At 46.1% G+C, this 16231-nt stretch overlaps 1 protein-coding gene across 1 annotated transcript in view; it reads left to right on the plus strand.

The window, feature by feature from the left end:
- Positions 1–16231, plus strand: part of LOC135916812 (phospholipid-transporting ATPase ABCA3-like) — a 420918-nt gene that overhangs the window by 189396 nt on the left and 215291 nt on the right. The window contains exon 11 of the mRNA XM_065450250.2: positions 15037–15075. Within this exon, the coding sequence (XP_065306322.1) occupies positions 15037–15075 (39 nt within the window). The remainder of the gene's footprint in view (positions 1–15036; positions 15076–16231) is intronic.

Genomic DNA, 16231 nt, shown 5'->3' on the forward strand with positions numbered 1-16231 from the left:
GGTCGGAGCAGCTGTGACGTCAGTGGCGGCAGTCGCCGGTCGGCGCCGCCGTTTGAGAGCGTAGCACGCTGTTCTGTTCTGGCTGCATAGCTGAGTTATAAGCATTATGGAACGTTGTCGATGTCTCGGACAGCTTGTATTTTCGCCGTACATGTTCGAACCGACAGCCGATACGGAAAACGATGGCGGCAACGACGATGTTGAGTGTGCCAAAAGCGAGAGCGATGTGTACACCTTCTCGCGCGCTGGAAATCTTAGCTGTTACGTATGCTTTTTTTTTTCATGTAGCTGCACGTTCCAATGACGGGAGAAAAAATGCGCTAAAGTGTCACTGGGAACTTGCTGCTGGAAGAATGCCGAAGCACTAACTTCTCATTAGATTGTAAACACGGGTACAATTCCGCGATGTCAAGCACCTTGCCGCTGCTTGTCTGAAGTCCCGTGGTTTTCTGAGCGTTGATACACGATCGCGAACATAAGTGCCGCGTTTCAAAGCGCGCACATGCAGTGCTGCGAGGTACAGTCATGGAAGTTGCTTATCATACACATCCAGATCGAGATGGTCAGGGGGATTATATGTGCAATATTCAGAATATGGTTCGACGACTTTGCGATTGTGGCTCGATCAAGAATCGGTATGCGCCCTCCATCCTAGTGTTGACATAAAGATATTAGGCAGTTTTAGCACCGCCGTGTGGTAAACATGATAACTGCAACCGTACGTCGAATGTCACTAGGCAAGCCTATACTCCAATTTATACCTCAGGTGCAACGCTGTGGAAGCTACGCACGAAGTCCGGTTACCAAAATTTATTACTGCGCGCGTTTCCGTCTATGGTTCGCAGCGTGCCAGCGGCATTTGCTCGCGCGAGCATGCACGTGAAGCTGCCGCGACGGGCTGCAATTAAAGAATGCCGAAAAGAAAATTGATTTAAAAGAACGTCTTAGCAGCCGTATGGGCGTCTTGCGCTGGAGTTTGAAGTACATTAGCGGCGCCTTGTGGCGGCGCGGGAAACGACATCTGGGTCGTACCAGCTTGGGTCGTATTGAACCCTGGCTGTGGCGAAGCACGTTTCTAGGCCGAGTTTTGCGTCGATCCGCACTTTTTTCTGCCCTGTTGCGAGTGCGAAAAGGCTCATCACTTCTCACAGACCATGCCGACAACGCTGCGAGCTCGCCGCAGCCTATAGTTTAACGAAAACGGGCTCTTCGTGTGCCGTGGGACGTAATGCTGCGAGCAGACGGAATCGGTGACGCCGATCCGGAGAGACCTAGCCCAGCCTCGAGTAGGCGTCACCGTCATTACTTTTGCGTAGTGGGCTGCCATGAACAAGAAGGCCTGAATCCCAACATCAGATTCTACCGTTTTCCTTCAAGGCCTCACGAAGTGGAGCGTCGGGCGCGCTGCATAGCTGCAGTTCGTCGCGCTGAGTAAGCGAAACTTCGCGCCATGCTGACTGCTTCGCCTGTCTTGAAGCTTGCTTGATTATCTGCGTTCTAAATTTCGGTCTTTTGCACCTTTAGTCCCGACAGCACACCGACATAGCAGCAGGCATGGCTGGTAATTAACGATTCGAGACCCGGCCACAGCGACAATTAACAATTCGACCGATGCGAAGTGGTCAAGTGGCCAGGTGTGTGAAAAGGACCACAAATGGCCGGGCTGATTCGGTGACAATTCACTACCCCACTACGAGCAGCACACGTTAGAGAGTTAAATGTGCTCATACTTGACCTCAAGTCAGCACGTTGAGGCAGCGCAGCAAGGTAGTATTGATTACAGCAGATCGATGTTCGAGCGCTGTCATTAAAAGCCACGTCAAGCGAGCAGCGCACGAGCTCGCGCTGCAGCGCGATTCACATGCGAGCTCATATGCATTGCATCAGTTATTACCAGTTACTAAAAGGGACAGATGGCCGCTACGACAACGCAGGCATAACTACTTGTTTAGCGGCATTCAGTCAACAAAGATTGCAGGAGGCCCGCCGTTCCGCGGCATGTCGAAAGACCGCTGCCTTCGCGGCGCGTACGATCGTGTGCTCGAGCAGTTCCGTACACATGATGTCTGCTTATCGCTGCTGTGGATTCATTTATATCAAGCATTTCCTCGCGTTTGTGCGCCTGAATCTAGCAGCGTGCAAACCTAACCTGAAGTTCCACTTCCTACGCGACTCGCTTCACTTGCGATTGGCACCGCGCTAAAACTTCGCCGCTTAATTCTTGAACGGCATACAGGTATTCGGCACTGCATAATTTCTTGCCTTTACGCAGCGTGCCACCCCTGAAAAAATCTTCGGCACCGGATATTTGCTGCAGGCCGCGATACAACACAACCGAAAGTGGTGAATCCATATTGTGAACGTGCATTCCGAAGCAGACGACCGAGCTTGGTACGACCCATTTTAGGACAGAGGGCGCTTTTTAGCACCTTTTTCGTGTTTTTTTTTTCTCATGGGTTAACCTAGGTAGGATATTAGGCAGCATAGTAGCAAGAGCTTGGTGGCGCAAGCCACCGCCCCGTTCCAAAGGGGACGCTCATAACATCCATCCATCCATTCGTAGCGCCCCCTGGGCAATGCAAGAGCCCCATAAGTACACGGATTGTTTATATGGGTAAATTCTTTTTTTTTATTCAGAACTGAGCTTCTATATGAAAAGTTTTCTCAAAAATCGGGTCAAGAAACACCGAACTTTTTCTAAGTGCGAACGCAGCCACTGCAAGAAGTATCTCAAGCCTCCACAGCGTTGCACCTGATGTATGAAACGGAGTATAGCAACGCTTGCAACAATGCGTTTCCGCATTTGTCGTAAGGCTATCCGGCTATCGCGGAAATGGTCCGAGCACAGCACAGCTGATTTCGTCGGCACGAACTTATCTCTCCTCACCGCACTGCGCTGCAAGCTTCTTGTCCTTCGGGAACCTGTGAAACACCACATCGTCTCGCCCGCGTGTGTTCGCGCAGCCGATTGCTGCACAGAACGAGGGCATGTTGGGCGCCCTTGGCTGTAGGCACTCACGCAGCACAGAAGGAAAGAACAGTTTACGAAAATCGCAAAACAAACGTGAGCGGTGGAGGCGGCAAATCTCTCGTAGCGTCGTTCAGTAAAGCGCAGGACGGAAAGAGGCATGCCAGCGCATGCCAGCACGCCGGTCCGGCAGCTCGGTCCCCGCCAGTGACGTCACTCTCGCCGGTTCTCTCCTCTGGTAACCTCCTCACCCGGCGCTCCGGGAAGCGATGGGGGCGTGTCCGCGGGGGTGATTTAGAAAGCGATTTCCGCCCCTTATATTAACAGAACGAAGAAAAAAATTTCGGAACCGTAAATTATTAGGTCTGTTCTTCCCAATCCCAGCAATTCATGGAAATTGAAAACCGCTTCAGCTTCCCTTTAAACGCAAGGGTATTGGGGCATCGTCGCACCGGTCCCCGCACAGCCCCAATGTGCTCAAACGAGACGAAGGCGAAAAGTGCGTGAGTGGCGCGCCACCTGTCGGGGCAGCGCCGTACATTTCGAGGAGGGGGTTTTCTGTGTTTGCCGCAAGATGGCTGTGCGTGTGCGTCAAGCGTAGAAGAAATGTAACCGAAATGTACTTCGCTACTCGTTCAACTGCGACTTCTCTAATTTACATGCTCATAATTACCCATATACACCGCATATAACTTTCTACCGCACGTTTCTAAGGCAACGCCGCATTCACTAGAGGCGCTTTTGTTCCGTTTTGAAGCAGCGAACTTATGGCCGAGGGTCTACTTCCGGCCACCGAGCCTGACGGACGTACGATGACAGGCTCCATCGGAGCGGCTACAGCGACCATGCCTGGTCGTTGAAACAGGGCTATTGCATCGGATAACGAGTACCAGGTCGTACTGCCTACTTTGCCTACAGGACGTTTTGTCTTAAACACCGTTTTCCTGCACGGGGACATCAGTGCCCGCCCATACCGGGTGGACAATTTTCGTGAGGTGCTCGATCCACTTTGGCTCCTGCCGGAATTTATCGCTCTAGGCGCGTACCGCATGAGTCATGTATGGGCGGTTACATTCAAGGATGGCGACGCCGCGAAGAAGATTCTCAACGTCGGCGAGTTGACAGTGAAAAATTTGAGATGTCTCGTGATAACCCTGCAAACCGGGATGTTCGAATGAAGCTACACTGGCTCCTGCACAGCGTACCAGACGAGGACATGCGTCTTGCCTTGTCGCCTTTTGGGAAGGTGACGGACGTCTCAAGAGAGCTGTGGCGAGCTCACGGCGTGTCTGATAAGGGGTCAACTACGAGGATGGTGACCTTGAAGCTGAACGCTGGCGTGAAGCTCAATGACCTGCCGCACTAGGTGAACGCTCGAGAGCTGGCGCTTGTTGTCATATCGGGCAGGCCAACCCTGTGCCTTCGCTGTCGTGGCACAGGTCATATTCGGCGCGACTGTCAAATTCCACGGTATGGTTCGTGCCGTCGCTATGGACACGACGAGGGCCAGTGCGCACGGACGTACCCCAGCGTCACTGGGCCATTGAGCAGTAATAAGACGTCAGCACTTCTCATGGATGAGGCGGATGCGGAGGAGCCATCGAAAGAAGCTAGCGGACCAGCGGTGCAGAAGACCACGTCGGCTGCTTCTCGGGCGCATTAGTTACACGCGCAACCCAAGGCTCGCGCATCACCTGGACAGACGCCTCTACCTCCGGCACAGGACGCCGAGGCGGCGTGAAAGAACGTAGCGGAAACGCCTGACGCGACTTCGGGGAACGCCACCCAACCGGGGGCGAATCCCATGGACTTTTCCCCTGAAAGGTCCAGCCATATGGCCGGAAAGCGGTCGCACGATGATGCCGTGAGCAAGACGTCGCAACCGGATGAAATAGGTGGTGATGAGGCTCCTTTTAAAGCAGCAGCGAGCGTCCTGGAAACTGTGGCCGAACATTCCGGCCGAATCACGGCAGGCGGGGAAACCGCCTCTGTAGTTTCGTGCTGTAGAGCCCGAAATTGGGTAGGGGGGGGGGGGGGGGGGGGGGGGCTTGCGATGCTACCCTGAATGTACGAGGTTTGGAGCAAGAAGGCCACAGTGTCAACTTAGTCGCATTCTCTTAGAAAACAATCTACACGTGGTGGCAATCCAAGAAACCAAAATTGATAGCCAGGAAGCGACTGATCGAATGATGTCCACTTTCCGTCAGCATTACGATGTTTGTGTGTGTCATTCTGTCGGTGGCTCTGGTGGTTCCGGCCTTTTCATCCGCACTAGTGTCGGTATAACTGTACAATCGCTCTCTTCGTGCCAAAGTGGACGCCTCCTGGTTCTCGATTTTTTGCAATATGGTCTGAATTTCTGCGGCATTTGTCCTTATGCTCCCAATGCAGAGGCAGGGAGAAAACAGTTTTTTGAGCATTTTCAAATGTTTCTCGATTGTGAAAAAGTACTAGTTTTGTTGGGTGACTTCAATTCTGTTTGCCGTTCGGTAGACCGCGTAAAAGGTTTGCCAGTGCGAGATAAAAGTGCGGAAGCCTTGAATGTTGCAGTTCACGACCACAACTTAGAAGATATCGGAAGTGTTGTCACAAATAGTAGGTATCCGCAATTCACACATTTTCAATGCGAAAGCCATGCATGATTGGACAGGCTGTTCGTGTCGCTTGAACTTGAGCCAGTATGCAGATCGTACGAGGTTACGTCAGTGTCTTTCAGTGACCACTGTGTCGTTATTGCAACCTTTGGTAAACAATAAACCAAGAAGTACTTCAAGTCGGAAGTTTGGAAACCTAATGCGAAATTGATGGAGGATCAGGGTTTCGTTAAAGATGTAGATAATAAGCTAAAGAAGATACTCGCAGTGCAATCTTTAAGCATTGGTGTAGAGTTTGAGGAGTTTACGCAATTGGTAAAAATGAAAGCCATCGAAAGAAGTAGCGCATTGCGATACGAAGACAAGCAAAACGAAACACTGCTTCGTGAGCAACTTGAATTTCTTACAGGTATAGAATGCTGCCAACCAGGTACTTACACCAACGAATTAAGGAGCATAAAATTCAGTTGCAGAGAATTGATGCAGAAAAGTACAGAGCGGCGGTTATTCGTGCACGGGCCGAGATGCTGTGGGCTGGTGAAACGCCCACAAAACTTGCATTATCGGACGAAAAAAAATACGCTTGCAATAAGGAAATACAGCAAATAAGAAGCGGGAATGACGTTTCGGAGGACTGCAATGTAATCAAACGCGTCGTCGCTGATCATCTCAAAGAATTGCTCGGTCAACCGCGTACCATTATAGGGGGCTTTTAATCAATCAATGAATTTTATTATTATTAGACAATACAATTACAAAGAAAATGTAATACAGAAGGAGGTCCCAAAGTAAAAACTGTCAGGGGGACCTGCTGTTACAACATGCACAAAATATGTAATATAGGATTAGCAACGAGGGTGAGAACAGCGTGAAAATACAATCAACATATTAGAAGTAATTACTGAAACATCGGGTAGCTGAAGATTATACAAAAATTAGCAAGAATAATTCCATATTGAAATACACTTGAAGGTACTATCATCACAGTAATTGAATAGAAGTATAATGATTATAAACAAAAGTGCGCAATCCAACAGTGCAACAAAATTAATTTACAAACAGCTGATAATCTATCAACATAAATCGAGAAAAAAATTGAAACATGGCTACACGGTATTAAATGTATACACACACGCACACATATATACACACCTATATATAGACACACATATAAACGTATGTACACTTGTTGAATAATCAGGTAAGGTATGTTGTTAATAAGAACTGTTTTAGAAGCCGCCGGAAACAGTGTAATGAAGAGCATGATTTAATATTTGATGGCAGTGAATTCCAAAATGAAATTGCGGAAAAGAAGGCTGTCATTTTACCGTAGTTAGTGTTGACTTTAGGAAGCAAGAGATTATTATTTTCAAAAAACCGCGTGTTATTTGTATTGAAAAGTTGCGTTGACGGAAGTAACTCAGTTGGAATGTCACTGTTTCTACTTCTATACAATATAAGACATAGTTTCAGTTGAAATGTGCAAGTTAAAGGTATAATTTCAAGAGTGCGAAAAATGGGCGCTGCTGATGTGATGTATGAACTGTGGGTAATTATTCCGACCGCCCGGTTCTGAAGGTAATAATAATAATATTTGGGGTTTTACGTGCCAAAACCACTTTCTGATTATGAGGCACGCCGTAGTGGAGGACTCCGGAAATTTTGACCACCTGGGGTTCTTTAACGTGCACCTAAATCTAAGCACACGGGTGTTTTCGCATTTCGCCCCCATCGAAATGCGGCCGCCGTGGCCGGGATTCGATCCCGCGACCTGGTACTCAGCAGCCTAACACCATAGCCACTGAGCAACCAAGGCGGGTGGTTCTGAAGGTGAATGAGGTTTGTCAGATGTGCAGGATATGTGTTGCCCCTTGATGAAATGCACTAAGTTAGGTGACTGTTAATGAAAGCGTAGTAAAGTGATTTTAGCATATATTGCTGAAAACAGTGTCTTGTTCGAATGAGCACGCGGATGCCGAAAGCAGATTTCTTAGTGACAGAGTTTACGTGAATGTTATACTTAGGTTGGGGGTCTAATGTAACACCAAGGAAAGTTATAAAATTAGATGGGGTAATGACGTAGTTATCAATGTATAGTTCAGGGGTTCTTGTAGGCGTTTTTTTTTGGGACGAGTGAAATAACATAAACTTTGTTTTAACAGGGTTTACGTTTAGCAAGTTATTTCTACACCAAGACACAAGATTCGTGACATCGGCGTTTAACTTTCTGAGTAGACTGTTAATGTCTTTATCACTAGTGAATATCGTTGTATCGTCAGCATAGATGATGCACTCAGAACTGTTAAGCGATGATGGTAAGTCATTAATGTAAATGAGGAATAACAGAGGACCCAAAATTGATCCTTGTGGAACGCCCTGGTTCGTTGTTATTGGAGTGGATAAAACGCTTCCATATCTAACAAGCATTGATGGCAGCACACGAAGACATTACAAACACAACACTCCCATACAAAGATAGCATCCGCGCAATTAGAAAAGCCTTAACGGTAAAATGGCAACGCGAATGGGACCGTTGTTCCGACAAAAAGCTACATCTCACGAAACCAATAGTTGGGGAGTGGAAGTCATGCTATCATCAGGAGCGGTTCATTGAAGTAGTTTTGTGCCGACTACGCATCGGGCACACACACATCACACACAATTACTTACTTAGGAAAGAAGACACACCAACATGCGAGAAATGTCAACAGCCACTAACAGTTATGCACATATTACTCACATGTACGCAGATTGAAACACACAGACGAGTACTCTTGCACAAATTATATGAACAACACATACCGTTACACCCTGCTCTAATTTTAGGCGATGATCCACTAGTCCCATTTTGTGACGTCCGTAAATTTTTAAACGACACTGGATTTTTACATAAAATATAGATTATTAACACAGTCTTTCACTTTATAAACTGTATTTTAGAACACGTCGTGTTTGGCGCAGCATAGCCTTAGCTGCTTTTGCGCCATTAAACCCCATTAAACTAATATCTAACAACCTGGGTTCTATTAGTAAGGTAGCTTTGGAAAAGAGCTAAAGCAGGTCCACAAATTCCAAATGATTCAAGTTTAGCGTACAAAATGGAGTGGTTAATAGTGTCAAAAGCTTTAGTTAAATCAACAAATACCGCTCATGCCCATAGCCCATTGTCGATAAACTGCTTTAGGCTGTCAGTTAGTTTTTCAGTGCTAATTCAGTTGATAAGTTAGCACGAAAACCAAACTGCTTAGAAGTCAAAAGGTTAAATTTTGTTAGGTAGTTCGTTAGGCGATTAACAAGGAGCTTCTCAATTACTTTACCAAAAAAATGGCAGTATCGTTATAGGGCGATAATTAGAAAAGATATTTCGATCACCTTTTTTAAATACTGGAGTGACTTTTCCTTGTTTGAGACTCGTTTTTTCCTTGTTTGAGACTCGTTGGAAAAACGCCGGTACGAAATGCAGTGTTAATAATATCAGAGAGGACAAAAGATAACTCACGAGCAACAAGTTCGATTTTTGATGGATGAATTGAATCTCGGCCACAGCCTGTGGTCTTGAGCCCTATTATAGTGCGATGAACTTCATTTGGCGATGTGGGTTTTAAGGAGAAGGAGTGAGGAACGCGGGGCAACTTAGGCAAGTTAGGGACACCGGCTGCAGAGCTCTTGAAAAATGATTCAATAAATGAATTTGCGACATCTATAGGATCAGTTAGAGTGCTGGTGCCGTCAGTAAACCGTGTCACAGGTGTGTCCTGTTGATTAAGATTTAAATATTCTTTAATTACATTCCAATTCTTTCTCCAGTCATTCCCATTTTCGAGCACTTTATCTTCATAGTAGGTTCTCTTAGCCTGTTTAAGTAAGACGGTGAGAGTTTGTGAATATAATTTGAATCGAGCCTTAAGGGCGAGGTTAAATGGTTGGAGTTTTAATTTTTTGAAGAGGTTATCTTTTTTATTTATAGAGCGCAGTAGTCCTCTAGTGATCCACGGAAGCCTGGGGGTGGAATACCAACGTGATATGGCGGATACAGACGTACAAGTATTTATAATATCTGTTAGTTTCTCATTTAATGTGCTGAATGCTTTGTCAACACAAGATTCCTCGGATAATAGGCCCCAGTCAGAGCCGGACAACAAATCCACAAATTTTCTTGAATCGGAAGAACTCTTAATAACCATTTAATTTTTATAAGTAGTTTGAGTACTTAATAAGAGAAAAATTGGATAATGGTCTGTCAGAATAAAATTGACCACACCAGCTTATTGACCACACCAGTACGTGGTCAATAAGCGTATTTTGACCGGAAGAAGCACATCGCGTTGGAGAATCTAGTAAAGATTCCATAACATGTCCAATGAAGCACTTGGTGTACTGGACACAAGAACTATCGTTAATATTTGTAATGTTAATGTTAATGTCGCCGACGATGATTACATTATAATTTTTGGTAATGAACGAGTTAAATAAACTATCATGTTCACCACAAATATCATCGTAAGATGACGATGGGGAACGGTAAATTGAACCAATGATAGTTCTTTTGTTGGTTGGTAGAAAGTGATTGTCAAATTCAAGCCAAACTGATTCGCATTTGGCCATCGAAAATGAGATATCTGCACGCCGTCTATAAGATAATGAGTTGGAAATAAATATTTCCGATCCACCGTGGCGATCAGCCAGACGATGAAAATATTCCGAATGATAGCCCGGTATGGAAAATAAGGTATCGTCAGCTGCAGATAGGCATGTTTCCGATAGACATATGAGCGAAAAGTGGTGATTGGTTAAAGTAAGAAAGTTAACCATATGATCAAAGTTTTTGGGTAAGCTTCGGACGTTAAAATGTATGATAGAAATCTGAGAAGTGGACGAAGAACTAAGTAGTTGCTTCAGCTCATGAAGAGTGTGTGACGCCATGGTGATTCCCGGTCATTAAGGCACAGGAATAGTGCTTTTCAGGTAAAAATGGCTAGATCACCGACTCCAGAGATGCGGTACACCCTACTGTCTGTAGACTTTCTTGCTTTGATACGGCAGTTGTCGACCCAAAGGAACTGCCACTGCTTTTCCCTTTTAAGAGCCAGTGCTTGGGCAAACAGCCGCTTGTTCTCTGGAGTCAGGTGATCGTTGACGAATATGGGCTTGTCCTGATTCGTTATGCCAATGGACCTGGTTGACAGACGCGCCTTCCTAGTCTTTGTAGCGAACTCGGTCTTCTTTTGACGAGTACAAAAACGCGCAATTATGTTTGGACCACCTTTAGCAGGGACCCTGTGCACAACATCAATTTCTGCAGGACTCACAGGACAATCGATTTTTTCTGCGATATGTTGCAGAATTGCTTCACAGCTTTCGCCCTTTGTTTCTGGTACACCTTTGATTTCCACATTGTTTATGCGGGACTATTGCTGCAACTCAGCAACCTGTTTGGTTAGCTGCTCGTTCGTTCGCGAGAGCTCCTTATTTTCTCTGACCAGGCCTTCCTGCTTTGTCTTCATCGTTTCAAACGTTTCACTAAATAGGGCGATGCTGTTACGCAATTCCTCAACTTCTTTTCGCAACGAATCCATCGCTCTAGATAACTCAGCACACGTTGGCATTATGATTTGGCAGCAGTGGGTACGGCAAAAATGTGAAAACGAATTCTTATGCAGTGATACAAATGAAACCAACCTGCGTAGGCGACAGAAAACGTTCAGCATAATGCTCCGCTGCCGCGACCTCAGCTGCCAAGTGATGAATTCTGCGGTGATCCAACTTTATATGGTTTCCGGGTGCCGATGGTTCCTGGGGTGATGTACAGGTGGCGTTCCCCACGGGCGGCACGTGGCGCTTCGCTGACGCAGCCAGTCCTGTTAAATCTTCGTGAGTTAGGGCACACGTGCGTTAAATAGGATGGTCGAAGCACTGCTGACGCTGGTTCACGGTAGTACTGCGCCGGATCTGTGAAAACCTGCGTAGGCGACAGAAAACGTTCAGCAGAATGCTCCGCTGCCGCGACCTCAACTGCCAAGTCCGGAATTTCTGTGAAATAAAGCAGAATTTCTGTCGTTAGTGCCAAAGCTGGACGAAGAAGTAAAAACGCGTCGGGAACAGCCAATTTCCGTGAAAGAAATAGAGGACGTAATTGATGCACTACCTACCAGGGCCTAGGAGTACCATTTTATAAAACATTCAAAACAATTATAGCCCAGATTCTACTCAAAGTTATGGCCGAATCGGATCAGCAAAAAGATACCACTGTCCTTCACAACTTCGCACATCATACCCATCACAAAATCTGAGGCACCTGAAAAACGTCAGTCGGTGGGGTCTTATCGCCCGATGAGCCTTACCAACGTCGACTATAAAATATTTAAGAAAGAGTTGGCTAAACGATTGCAGGGTGTGATAAGGAGGCTGGTTGGCACGCATTTGACCTGTGGTATAAAGGGTAGAAGCATCGTCACGAGCATACACGTAGCTCGAAGTGTGCTACAATGTTGTGATGTATTTAGCGAGCGAGTGGCTATGATGCAACTAGATCTGGCTAAAGCCTTCGACCGTGTTTCCCACGATGTTCTCTTCGCCATATTAGAGCATTCCAACGTAAAAATCATAAAAACAGACGGTGTCAGGATGGCGTATGCTAACTGCACAACTCGGGTCATTGTAAACAGGGACCTGACAGTCAGCGTGCAAGTGTTGTGTTCTGTGTGGCAGAGATGTCCGCTGTCACCCCTGCTATTCGCGGCTTACCTTGAGCCTTTGTGCAAGGCCATCCAAAGCAATGAACGGATAACTGGGTTCAGGTTACAGTCAACAGAGGTGAAAATATTGGCGTATGCGGATGCATCGCCATATTCTGTTCCAATAGAAATAGTATCTGTGAGGCCGTGGCGGTAGTTGAACCCTTCTGCAAGTGCACCGGGGTGCAAATAAACTGTGAGAAGACTTATGGGTTTTGGCATGGTGAATGGGAAGAAACGCCAGATTACTTCGCTCGACTTCGGAGTTCAACCAATACAACAACCTACCTAGGCGTGCCTCTCGACTCTTATCGCGACCCTGAGCCATGCTGGGATGAAGAAGTGGCGAGAGCAAAGGAAAAGGCTAACGCGGGGCAGGGGCGACAGCTGTCAATGTTATCGCGCACCACACTTTGTAACCTATTTCTTACGTTGAAGATATGGCATGTCATGAATGTGCTGTGTGGTTCGCGGATCAGCATCCAAAAAATCCACCGTATCTTTGCCGTTTTCATATGGGCATCGACTTGGGAAAGGACCTGCCGCACAAACTTGTTCTTGCCAGTATAGAAAGGGGGCCTCGGGTTGGCGCATTTATTTGTGCGACAAGTTGTGTCGCGCTCTGTGTACCTTCGCGATCAGAATGATGTGTTCCTTCGCACAGTCATGGAATTGCTTTTATGTCGGCACCTTCCAGGATTTGTTGTATGCTCGTGTTAAGCAATGCATGGTGCCGTTAAAGGTTACCTGCGAGAAGTCATGTTTGCGTACAGAATGTTGCATATACGGTTTTCAGTACAGTAACTCACCAATATTACTAGGAAAAATGTGTGTATAAGGACCTAATTGACTCTATGCTCCCTGTACTGATTTACCATATGTCAAACCATGGAGGCCGAGGAGATGTCCTCAAAAGGGTTAAAAGAATCTCAGTGCAACCTTCGGTGAAAACTTTTTTCTTTAAGCTACACACTAACACATTATCAGTTAAAACATGGATACATAACAGGGGTATTTTTGTCCCGTGGTCCATTAACTGCTTCTTATGCAAGAAGCCTGAAACGATAGAGCATGCGTTTCTAGATTGCTGGGATACCATCTTTTCTGGGATGTGCTACAAAGGACATTAAAGAAAGAGTTACATTTAGATCCACATGGAATAAGATTCCTACCGGTAGAAACGGAGGCTTTTCCGTATGACGCTATAATGCTCCTGGGCCTCCACAGTTTGTGGAAAGCTAGAACGCAGTTCAGCAATGCTGATATCAGTGCGCGACCTACACGTAACCACTTCAATGAATCTGTAGTACGTTTCAGGGAGGTCCATCGGACACTCCCTGAACGGCCAACATGGATTGACATGCGAGATAAACTTGCAACATTGAAAATATTTTAATATGTTTGCCAGCAAAGTCCTTGTTGACATATTTAAATCTTTTGTGTATTGTTTGTGTATGTCAAAGCCGGCAATAAGAAAAAAACTCATGGCTGAGTGGTAGCGTCCCCGTCTCACACTGCGGAGACCTTGGTTCGATTCTCACCCAGGCCATCTTGTAAGTTTTTATTTATGAATTGCCTTCCGGTAATCTTCGCTCACGGCCAACACCGCCGGCTTTTCTGCGACACGGGATCGTTGACGTTGTCGCGTTAAAGTGGGGAGGGATTCAATCGGATGGGCAGGTCGCTTGATACACGAGGGTGAATCAGCAAGTATTTTTTCTATTTTTATTAGCGAAAATAAGGTACATACAGGTAATTAGAAATATATTCTACGTACATTCCACAATTTTTTCACATAGTCCGCACAGCGGTTCAGACATTTCTGCCATCGTAGCGCTAAATTTAAGAGGCCTTTGTGGTGGAATTCGTCCAGCTGACTGTGGAACATCGTCGGACTGCTGTCTTGGCTTCATTGTTGCGCGTGAATCGCTGTCCTGCCAGGAGCCACTTCAGGGGACCGAAAACTTGGAAATCCCTATAGGGACGAGATCCGGACTGGTGGTGGGTGGTGCAGAATCACCGGAGCTTTTCAGCTGTTTTGATTGCGACGCACATGGCCTCTTTGAACGCTCATCGTCGTGCAAGTCTTCAGGGCCTTTTGCGAATTCACAGTGCCACGAACTCACACTTCTCAAAGCAAGACACCTTTCCCAATGTGTGAGTTGCATTTTCCTGTGGATTCCGATCGGTATTGGTTCCTTGATCCATAGTATTCGAACTATTTTCAACTACTCACAGCAGCGCCGTGCCACGGAGCTACCGGCAGATAAGGCCGGGCTGGTCCAAGAAAGGTCCACCGCTAGGAATGGATATGTTGACTTCGCATTTGCGGGCGTAATATGGCTGAAAAAATAGGGACGAACACTTTCTGATTCGGCCTCCTATATTCCTTTAGCTCGCTCCATGGACGAACCACAGGAGCTAATTTCATATTGCCTCGCCGTGTTGGCAGTGGGCAGATCTATGCCTCGTAACTACAAGGATTGGGGATATATGGTCCAGAAATGGCAAGGTACCGGCGACGTTGGGCAGACCCACTAAAAGTGCCTCGTTACATACGAATGTCTCGTTGCATGCTCGTTGAAAATCCCCGCATTATGCTTCAGCGTCACGGTAATTAGGAGATGGTTACTACTCGCAGCATCGGGTAACATGTTCATCCTGGTACGACCATCTGAGACGATGCAGCATACAAAATCAACTATTCTGATATGGTGCAATTCTCTTCTTTTTTTTTCAGAATGGTGGAGCTCACAAGTGAAAATGAAAGCACGACAGTGTAAGTTACTGCCTTGCTTCAAACATTCTAGGTAGTCTTGTAAAACCTCTGAATAAAGAGGAACAAGGGACTCTTATTTTCTTAGTTTATGATCCCTCAAACCACTAAGATGTCGCCGGAATACTAGTTCCCCACTTCTGATTTCTTATTTTTACCTGTTCCTAAGGCAGTATATGCATTGCGAGAACTTTTTTCCTTTTCTTTTGCAACCAAGAACATAAAACCTTATAAATACAATTTCAGAGCTCCCTTTAAAGCAAATGTTTCAAATTGCGTTCACTGATATAATCGTTGAATTAGGGCAGAATACGAAGAATGGCGCTTTAATTTCGCGGTCCCGTGCAAGGTGTATTTGTTGTTCTGAGTCAGGCGTACAAATTTTTATAAAAGCGCTATAAGCGTAGCGGATGCACTTATCGTCTATACAGCACTCTTAGTCAATACCGGCTTAAAGCAACCCATATAACGTGGAAAGTAGATCAAAAGTTTGACGCTTGTAAATGACTCAATCTAAGCGGCCCACAGCGTAGGGGCCTATAATATATTTTATGCGGCTCTTACATATACGGCCCGCATTTAAACGTCCCATTCGTTGCATATGCGTGCCGCTTGGAAAACGGCATGCATAGCGCCAAATATTTATGCGGTGTTTCAAGTGAAACCTGTCCAGCTTTCTAAGGTGCTCAACTTTATGCGGTTCAGCATTATGCGGCGAAATAGGTGTTTTTTTATGAAAAAATACTTGTTTATACACAGGCGCCGCCCAGAGTTCTGCGTGCTGTTTCATACACATAGCCTATACCACATTATAGGAAATTGGTAACACTGCTCACACAAACATGGTCACACCAGGAGTCGAACCCGGCTACATCGCGTGCCAGCTGAACACTCTATCACCACATCTCTACGCCGACACGGAGGATTCGCGTAGCTATTTGCACATGCATTTGTGCTTTCAAGGCTGTGGTTTTATGTGGATTGTTAACCGTTCGCGATCGTTGTGTGGTATGCATACAAGGTGCTTTTTTATCTGCACCAAATTTTTAAAGTTAGAAAAATATAAATCATGGGAACGTTATGGTTACCATTAGAGTGCGTCGATTAGAAGCTTTTAGATAGACAGCAATTTCCGCGCTTACGCGTGTAATTAGTGAAG

This window comes from Dermacentor albipictus, chromosome 1, assembly GCF_038994185.2.
Source record: "Dermacentor albipictus isolate Rhodes 1998 colony chromosome 1, USDA_Dalb.pri_finalv2, whole genome shotgun sequence".
Classification (NCBI taxonomy): domain Eukaryota; kingdom Metazoa; phylum Arthropoda; class Arachnida; order Ixodida; family Ixodidae; genus Dermacentor; species Dermacentor albipictus.